Genomic DNA, 10050 nt, shown 5'->3' with positions numbered 1-10050 from the left:
ATTAAACTAATTTCTCGGGGTCAAATCTGTTTTGCCTGTGATAGTAATTGTTAAGTGATCTCTCCCTGTCCTTATTTTGATCCATGAGCCTTTTGTTATATTTTCTCTTCCCTGTGCAGCTGAAGAGGGGAGTGATAGAACAGCTTTGGTGGGCACCTGGTGTCCAGCCAGGGTAAACGCACCACACCTCCGTTCCACACTTCCTCCTCCAAAATATTGAAGTTAAGCAGATACTAGCTACTACCTGTGTTGGAAAACCATGGTTTGCATTGAAATTTGTTAAAATTTGTGAAATAAGAGTTTGTTTCAATGATTTACAATTTAGCTGATGGTGGTCTTTCTACCACAAAGTAACCTGCTTGGTTGATGTGCTGTGAGTGATGGAAATTGTCTACCTGTATTTCTCCAAGGCTTCTGATACAGTTCCCCACAGCCTCCTAGAGAAACTGGTGCAATACAGGCTAGACAAGGGGTCTGTGCGGTGGGTGGGGAACTGGCTGACAGGCTGCACCCAGAGAGTTGTGGTGTATAGCTCTTTTTCAAACTGGCAGCCTGTCGCAAGTGGGGACCCTCAGGGATTGATATTGGACCCAGCACTGTTTAATATCTTCATAAGCGATCTGGATGATGGGATCAAGTGTACTCTGATGAATTTTGCTGATGATACCAAGCTGAGTGAGGAAGTGGACACTTTGGAAGGGACAGCCACCCTGCAGGAACACCTGTATAGGCTGCAAGAATGGGCTAACAAGAACCTGATGAAATTCAACAAGGACAAGTGCAAGGTCTTGCAGTTGGGAAAACATAATCCAGGTGTGCAGCACAGGCTGGGATCTACCCAGCTGAGGAGCAGCTCTGTGTAAAGGGACCTGGGGGTCCTGGTGGGCAACAAGCTCAATGTGAGTGACCAGTGTGCTGCTGTGGCAAAGCAAGCCAACAGGGTGCTGAGCTGCATCAACAAGGGCATCACTGGCAGAGATAAAGAAGTCATCATCCCACTCTACTCAGTTCTTGTCAGGCCACACCTGGAATACAGTGTTCAGTTTTGGTCCCCACTGTAAAAAAAAAGATGTGGACATCTTTTTCACAATGAGAACAAACAGCCATTGGAATAATCTCCCCAGGGAAGTGGTGGTTTCTCCAATGTTGGGCACTTTTAGGAGCCAGCCAGCCAGGGTGCTGGGCCATCTTGTCTAGACCACGCTTTTGCCAAGAAAGGTTGGACCAGGTGATCCTTGAGGCCCCTTCTAACCTGGTGTTCTATGATTCATCCCGATCCCCAGTTGGCAAAGACATAACAACCACCATCAGGAATGCCAGTGTCAAACAGTTACACTGAATTAGTGCCATTAAGAACTAAAGGATGTAATTAAACTCAGCATCAAAGAAATAAATGTGCTAATACTGGTAAGGCCCGGTAACAGAATTTTCCACTGTGGAAACACGTCTGCAGAGCAGCAGGACATCTGGCTCCCCTTGGTTCGGTACCTGGCACTCACTTCCCTGCTCACCTGGGCTCTCATCCAGAAAACCAGGTGTGTGAGTATGGTAGCTATTTGTGCCCTTCATTATATTATTTGATAATTTAAGAATTCCAGCAAATCAATCATCCTGCTTCCTCATTTTTTAAAGTGAGTTAAATGCAAGTTATTTTTTAGTGCACCAGGCTTACTGTAGCCTGCATACTTGGATGTGTAAAACAGTTTATAGTCTTGAGGTGGAGGGTCCTGAGAAAACACAAAGATGCTATTATTATTTATGTAATTTTAACTACACCATTTCTTCTATTAACTTTTTATTCTATGGCTTGAGGAATCATATGTGGTCAATGATCACGTCACATAATCATTTTGGTTTAAATAATGAAAAACCCAAAGAAAACAAAGTTCACAATGTAGGCTGTATAAAGAATGTTTTTTCTCTAAAACTTTCTCAAATTCAAAATGTTTGGAGAATGAAAGAGAAACAAACCCTATTCTGTCGCTCTGAGGAATTTTTGAACGACAGGAATAAAATCCTATTTGATACTGCACACTTTATTATATGTCTCTCTCTCTAGGTTTTAAATTGCTACTTTCTAATCTCTAAATCTTTTGTACAAGTATTTGCAACTTTTTATTCAGCTTAATCTTCAGAAAAATGGTGGTAGAATATCCAGTCCCTCCTTCCACTTGTTTGGTGTTGCTCTGGAAACACAATGCAGATAAAAAGCTGCTTGGGACTTGTAACGTGCTGAAGACTACAGGAGGAGCATGGTCGTAGCCCTCTGTCTTTTGGTAATCCTCAGCCAACAGAGTGACAGTGCAAAGTTTTAGCTCCCAGTGGAAATCAAAAGACATCTAAAGCTGCTGGAAATTTCACCCAGGATTCAGCTAGTATCTCTACAGCCCCTGGACAAAAGCAGAAAAGAGAAACAACATTAGCATAAATTTGGGTTTAATTGAAAAAGTTCAGTCTTCAAGCTTATTTTGATTCATGCTGGCACAGCTGGCTCACAACTGTAATATCATTTCTCTGTTTACTACAGTATATTTAGTCGAGGCTTCTGTGGGAGGGTAAAAACCCCTGGGTCCACTCGAACCCCATGGACTGAGCCGAGGGCCAGCTGGGGGTTACTCTCAGCTGCCAAACGTGGCCCTGTCAGTAGCTGGGTGGGGGGACATAGAGGCCTGCTGCAGCCCCCCCAGCTATTGATCCCTCAATGCCAAAAGACAAAAGCCTTCCAGCTAAGAAGTACTCTGGGAAGGGTTTAGCTGAAGTCCAGTGGCTTTTAGCATGTCACAACACTGAGCACGTGGTACGGAGAAGAGATGGGTAACAAAACCACCCAAGAATAATTACAAGGTATCAGTCTTCATAAAGCCCTTTGACTTTCAGCAAAACGGTGGATATTATTTTATCATGGGCAGAAAATGAGAGGTTGCCCCATGAGGCAACAGGAACCCCATAACTGCGCTTATGCCATAGTATGTTACCTAACATTAATGCGTAAGTGGCAAACCGTGAGTGTTTATTGCCCTCATGCTCCCAAAGCCAGCTCTGAGCTCGCTTACAGATTGATTCAAAAGCGAAAACTGGCTTAGAAATTCCTGCCCTCCCTTTGCCATTCTCAGCTGTTTCTCACTGCTTACCCTCCAGGTAGACTACTATGGCAGCGCTGCACAAGGCGCTGAACAAGAGATCACTGAAGCAGTACAAATTGCAGGATCAGTATTGCTGAAAGATTATGCTTTATTCACATTATTGCAGTGAGCTGGCTTAAGTACAGCTTCGTATAATTATTTTCGTGCTCCAGTGACACGGGAGCAGCAATCCATGGCCAAAGGCAGCAATTGCCTTGGAAGACAACATGGCGTGTAACTACATTTTAAGAGCCGTATTCTTCATACCACAGTGGAGCAGCAAAGCATTTTAAACATTGTGGCAAAATAATTCTCACTCTTATCACCATCAGCATTGTGGCTAATGCATTGTTGACTGTTGCTTAGGTTGAATTCGGAAGCATCTTACAATGCCATCCAATTTGGTGGATCTGTTTTAGAAATATACCTTTGATTGCTACTGAGCTGTCTACTTAGTGGCAATCTTGTTGAAAAGTTGAAAAAAAAAATGCATTAATACTGTACTTTGCAAGGCAAAGATAAAATTATACAAGACATTCCAGAAAATGGAGGGGGGGATTCACAGGGAAAAAAAAAGCTACTGAGAACAAGTAAATTGTATTACTGTTATCTTGTCCTACCCTCACATTTTGTGGCTTTCCTGGCTCAAGTTTGGTTGATGCATTAGATACAAGATGTTTTAGCAGTCTAATAGAGATACAGGGTTCTACCACAGCACTCCAGCCCGTTTTGTTATAGCAAGGCAACTCACCTATGGCATGCTCTGTCTTTAAACAGCCATCAACAACAGGTCGGTGGAAAAAAAGAGTATCTGATTATTTTTCTTTTTTTTTCTCAAAACTATCGCTCACAGTTTTCAGATTCAAAGTACAAAACAAGCAAATAATCTGCCAGCTAAATCAGATTTTTTTTTTTCCAGACAGGAATTAAAGCAATTAGCATGAAGCAGTGAAACAAAATAACAAGATGCCACAGAAGCAGAAAGGACACAAGGCCCTCCGCAACAGCAGGAGTGGGTAGCTGTTAAAGCAGTGCCCCAAAACATTATAGAAAGCCAGGTGTGGTGATAGTTAAAATTGCAAAAGAAAAATGTTATCACTTAAACTGTAGATATCAGCCTCTCCACACACTTACACATGGCTGCTGATAATTCTTCATGCTAAAGAGCAAGGCTTTCAAGCTGATAGGTTCAATGAACTCCAGGTTGGTAGTATGGGCACAACAAAAAATACATAGCACATGGATCAATGAGTTTCAGAAAAAAAGATTTGTGACACAGAGCACAAAATATGTATTTTGGTGATTAAACTGGTTAGTTAAATGGAATATGTTTTACCAGTTTTACAAAATAGATTTTCATCAACTTGTCTCATTGCCATGCCCAGAATCACACCAGAACAGTCTCTCTACAGCTATGTGCTGCCATCTTCGGCACTTACTAGAACACACATATGTGGCAAAAATTTGGTGTACTTGGAAAAAAGATGTGTACAGACAGTTAACCCACAGGCTATGTCACCAAGTCAAAAATGGCATCCCTGACCACCTCAAACGCAACATCTCTCTTTTTAGAAATATGAAAAAAATATGTTTCTTTTTCTTTAAATATGGAAAAATATTCAAAGATGTCTTCTTGATCAAAACCTAAACAATGTAAATTCCAATAACAATCATCACTCCAACTCTCCATATAAACAAACATATAGGTAAGTTTATGCACCAGAGTGCTTTTTTCCTGTGTCTTTCACTTTCTCTCTCAGTGGCTCCAGATTCTAAATCTTCTCCCCTACTCCTCTCATCATAACCAGGCACAGTTATCAGCAATCTTGCTGGGCTATCTGCTATTATAGATCAGCTAAGAGACATTAAAAATTTTAATGAACAATTAACTTCGTAAAGCACAGCAAGAAAAGGTAAAAGTAGTGCAGAACTGTAATCTTTGATGCTTTCACTGACATTTCACTCTGCAGACAAGAGATGAGCTACTCACAGATTATCACACATCCATGCTACCTGCTTATCAACAGAACAAAAAATACGTACTTCCTTACATGAAATTAGGGTTACACTAGTTGATCTACTTAAATTCAATGAGTAAACATGAGATATGTTAGGCTTATTCCTGAATGGGATGTACTAGGGAAGCACTGGCTTTCATGAAACATTTTTTTTTTTTTAATGGTGGTGCAAGGATGAACATTCATTAGCTCTCTCATGACTGTCTTCTAGTTTGGTGTGTGTAAACCATGACAGATGAGTGAATTAACATTGTACTCTTCTAAGTGTTAAACAGCCAGTTCTCTTCTTGTAGTGCAACTACTTTTCCCGCTATCCTACTTGTGTTTTTGAGAAGAGGAATCATAATCATCTTCTCTTACCCATTTGTAATGTATTCAGGTATTTATATTGCAACATCATTTGTAACCAAATTTAGCAGTTCTAATTTGTTGTACTGATTTTTTTTTTTATTATTATTATTATACCTCAAAGTTATTATAGAAATCAGCATGCCAGGTGCAGAAAAATAAATCTAAGGTGATTTGTCTTTCTTCCACCTGTAAAATAAAACGCATTTGGAGTGGAGAAATCACCAAAACCAGTATTTTCTTAGTATAGGTTAATCTTTCTGTATTCATTTTTATCATGTTATAGCTAAGAAAAATTAAATGTTCTCAAAGTGAAGAGTCAGAGTTTTGTCTTAAAGTGTTTCACAGAACTTTAGCAAAATATTTTTAAAAACTGTTTTTTCACAGACCTCTGTAGCAGAGTGATGGTACCATAATAAAAGAGGTAAACTTGTATTATTAGAACAGATTATCATCACCACTACACATTTGCAATAGGACGTTTCATTAAAAGGAGAAAGAATTCCATTGTAATGTAAGAATGTATGTATAATCTAATGAAATAATAGTAATCTTCTGGTTTATGAATTACTGAGATGACTAAGAAGCAACCAAGTCTTGAAATCATGTAACATTTCCACACAATTCTTAAAGGCCTTTCCATTCAAAGAACTTGACTACAATAGTTACTACAAAATAAGATAGCTATTCTTGACCAGCATTTTGTGTGATGTTAATTATAGACTGTTTTTATAATTCTAAAAAGGAGTCCCTGTGGAAAGCTCTCCAAGAATGACTGTTAAAACTGGGCATGTCAAACAAATTCTTCCATGTTGGACTCTACGTGCTTTTTAATGAAAATATTTTTACTACATTTAACTTTAAAAGATTAAAAATAAGGATAGCAGTCTTGTGCTCTTCTAACAAAGTACTTAACGGTGTTTTTAAGAACAACAGTGTTCAGCAAAGTACATACAGAAGAAGTATATGTATTAAATTAACTATATGCATTACAACCACTTTTCCAATAATTCTGTAAATGCATTCAGAATACCCACATTTAATTGCTGGTGTTTCCTGCAGTTGTATAAAGCAAGCAGAGAAACCGTGATCTAATCATTGCTGAAATAAAAGAGGGCAATATAAAGAAACTCTGAAAGTACTGTGAAACTGCACTAGAAAAAGTCAGAGAAATGTGGGGGAGGCAACCTGCACACTGAGTATTTGCTTCACTTGCAAGAGAAACAAAATAATGAACAGGAAAAAAAAAAAAAAAAAAAAAAAGGAACTTTACTCTGACCTCATATATAAGGTTTATATATACCCTATGCATTTAAGTGGATTTGCTGTGGTATAAAAGTCATTATAATGAAATCCAAATTAAACCCTATATGTGAATCTATGTATTTGGGCAATTAGAACTGAATCATTACTGTGGTGGAAAGGCTACTGTACTAGTCTAAACTTCATCCCATTGTCTAATGGAATACCTTTGCCTCGCAATTAATCTCTTCATTCCCCTCATTGATTCATTGTCATTACATCAGCTTTACTAGTCATCCTATGAGTTATCCCTTAATTTAATTCCATACTGTAATTTCTTAACATTCTCCACCTCCATACCTTTTCCACCAGGCTCCTTCCATATACTTAAATTTTATATCTACACCGTATTTCTATCACCGTGTGACTTTAAGCAGTAAAGCAGTCCTACTGAACTTAGTGAAACTTTGTGTATGCTCAAAGTTACAATGCGCTGGGCCACACAAAATAAAGAACTTCTCTGTTGCCTGTGGAATAGTTTTGATTTTATTAAAAGCATGTGTCACCATTATACTGGTAAGATACTTTGGACATATAATACGCACACATTTTCTGCAGAAATATTTATTGTATTCTATATACATTTTTGCATGTGAAAAGTAAGCTGGGAAGATTTTGATCTGAAGAGCATAATGGCATTCTGCTTATTTGTTCTCCATTAAAATAACTGCTAGGGGTTTTATTTATAAATAACCTTTCCTCTTTTTGCTCCAGTCTAACAAAATATAGCCAACACTGCTGTTCTGATTATCAAAGAAATGCTTATGATGCTTTTCTTGCTACAGAACCGTATTACATCAGTGGTAATATATTTTTAGGATGTCATTAGAGACTGCTCGGACGCACTATTAACTGCCACGAGGAGGCATTTTCTTTGATTCAGAAATTTAAAGGGCCGTTCCGCCTCCTGTGTATTTAATCAGGAATCTCCCAGACGGGTGCGAATCGGGCAGGCTCTGGCGGTGGCGGCGCAGCCCCTCTCCTGCGGGTTAACAGCCACGGCCGCGCCCGCCCGTGGGTGGGCTTCGCGCGGCCGTGGGTGGGCTTCGCGCGGCCCAGCGGCACCGGGGCCACCCCGGCTCTGGCTTCGTTCAACCCGGCCGCTTACACTCGCGCCCCCCCCCCGCCCCAACCCCGGCGCACCGCCCTCTCTTCCTCCGCAACAGCCAAACTGACGTGCCGTGATTTCACCCCGTTATCGCTGCTTCCACCGCGGGTGGGTTTCACTCGGGGGAACGTCCCAGCAGGGGCTCTGGTTTTCTCTGGGAAGTTGAAGCCTTTCGTAAGCGGAAAGCTGATCCCGTTGCCAGCACAAGTCCTTGAGCTTCTGAAGACCTCCTAGTTTAAAAAACAAGGAAAGAACCGGGTGGGAAGAGCTGCCGGGTGCAGCACGGTGCCGCCCCGGGGTGCGCGGGGCCACCGCGGCGGCGAGCGGGGCGGCCGGGTCCGGGGCTGCCGGCGGGCGGGGCGGGCCAGGGCGCGGCCCCCCGGAGCCGGCGCGGGCGGGGAGGCGCCTCCTCCCACGCGTTAAAAGTTTTGGGGCGGCGGCGGGGCGCGGCGGGGCGCGGCGTGGCTCCGCCGGGCGCGGAGGCAAGAGCCCAGCGGGCGCGGGCGGCGCCGCACCTGCCCCGCGGCCCCACCCCCTCGCTCCCCCCCGGGCCGAGATCAGGCCGCCCCTCACGTCCCGGCGGTTATTAACCGCCTCTGCCGGAGGGGAGCGGCCGTTGCCGCGAAGATGGCGAGCGGCAGTCTCCGCCTGCTGCTCCTCGGCTACTTGGGGGTCCTGAGCTGTAAGTGGCCGCGTCCCCGCGAGGTGCGTGGGGGTGGTGGGTGGGGGGCTCGGCCCCTTCCCCGGCCGCGCCCTGCCCCGCCGGGAGCCGCCCCCGGGCAGGCTGAGGGCGAGGGGAGCGGCGGCGGGCTGCCGGCTGCGCTGCCTGGCGCCGGAGCGAGAGGAGCCAAGCGGCGTCTCCGGCAGCGAAATACAAGCGAAGGCGCCCTTCGCTGGAGCCGGGGCAGCGCCCGGCGGCTGTTGCCGTCTGCCTCTCGCCTTTTCGCACAGATGTAACCCGGTTAAAGCCGGGCCCGTTTCGGCGGCGGCCAGTGGCTCTGTGCAGCGGTGAAAACTTTAGGATGCGGGCTGCGCAGTCTGCTTTTTCGGATGGCCTTTCCAAGATAAAGGAGCGAGTGACGGGAGCACGTTTTCTGTTGCCAGCACTGGATGCTGCGGCTCCGGAACAGGCTCTCTTTCCGATATTTTTGTGGTCCTACTCTCTGACTTGTTAAAACCAAATTGGGTGGGGTGTGGGAGGGCGTTAAATAAGCTGGCAAAGGCTGCCTCACCCAGAAAGCACATGGAAATAGGAAAAAACCTAGATCGTCGGGCCACATGCCTGTGAAGCAGCAGTGAATTAACATGCGGTGTTAAGAGTGCCGGTCGTGTCATAAGGCTGTTGCTTTCGGTTCACATCATGTTGTGCTCCTGTTGTATGCTTTGTGTGTCTTGCTGGTATTTTAGGGAAAGGGGCTGTTTGTGGCAATAATGTTTTGAAGAGAATTGTGCAGTATGGCTTTGCAATGGAGTGTCCACCTGGGACCAGCCCGAGATGGGGTCTCAGTCTGTTGTGGATGTGAGACATCCATGGTGCTGACGGTGGGTATGTTTTGTGGTTTACCTTTCATTCCTCCTTACCTAACAGAAATTTTGTGTGGAAACTCACTTTTTTTGCAGAGGAGGGATGAGTCCTGTCAAGGAGAGACTGGTTAGGTCATTGATTTGGTGGAAGTTTTTCTTCTCTGTTTCTATGAGACCTTACGGAAATTCTTGGGCTGTTAAATGAGCAGCTAGTACAGACTTTCTCTTTCATATAGTAATTAATAGTAGAAAAAAAAATTTTCTTTTTTTTTTTTTCTTCATTTGTTGTTAATTGCATGGGTATATCTGAGCAGATGAGGCTGTTGTGGGGTTTTTTGGTGACAATTTTCAGTGCATTCAGGCTGCTCTGGGTAGTTGTGTCTGTTGGCAGTGCTGCCTTTGACCAGTGAGGAAATGATAGATGGTGGTTTGGAAGCAGTACAGTGGATAAAAGTCTGGTGCCTACATTGTTGTCAGACTTGCATTTTTTTTTTTTACCTCTTCCTGTCCTAATTCCCAAGAAATGCCAGGTGGGAAGAAAGTTTACCAGCAAGGTGCTGATAAGAAGTTGTTATATGAAGAAAGTGGCGTAGGTGGGTGTGCAAGTGCTGATTGTTTGTGTGAGCCA

The 10050-nt window shown here is 43.5% G+C and overlaps 1 protein-coding gene across 2 annotated transcripts in view; it reads left to right on the top strand.

Annotated features, from left to right (window-relative positions):
- The first annotated feature begins 8333 nt into the window (after positions 1 to 8333).
- The window catches only part of JAM2 (junctional adhesion molecule 2), a 38423-nt gene continuing 36706 nt past the window's right edge, over positions 8334 to 10050 (top strand). Inside the window, exon 1 of one of the 2 annotated variants that reach the window (XM_042788309.1) lies at positions 8334 to 8580. In XM_042788309.1, the coding sequence (XP_042644243.1) occupies positions 8526 to 8580 (55 nt within the window). In that variant the 5' untranslated portion in view covers positions 8334 to 8525. Of the gene's footprint in view, positions 8604 to 10050 lie in introns of both variants that reach the window. The other variant, XM_042788310.1, reaches the window with a different exon arrangement.

The sequence above is a fragment of the Tyto alba genome, unplaced genomic scaffold (genome assembly GCF_018691265.1).
Source record: "Tyto alba isolate M040663 unplaced genomic scaffold, T.alba_DEE_v4.0 Super-Scaffold_14, whole genome shotgun sequence".
NCBI lineage: Eukaryota > Metazoa > Chordata > Aves > Strigiformes > Tytonidae > Tyto > Tyto alba.
This window is presented reverse-complemented; position numbering and strand designations above follow the sequence as displayed.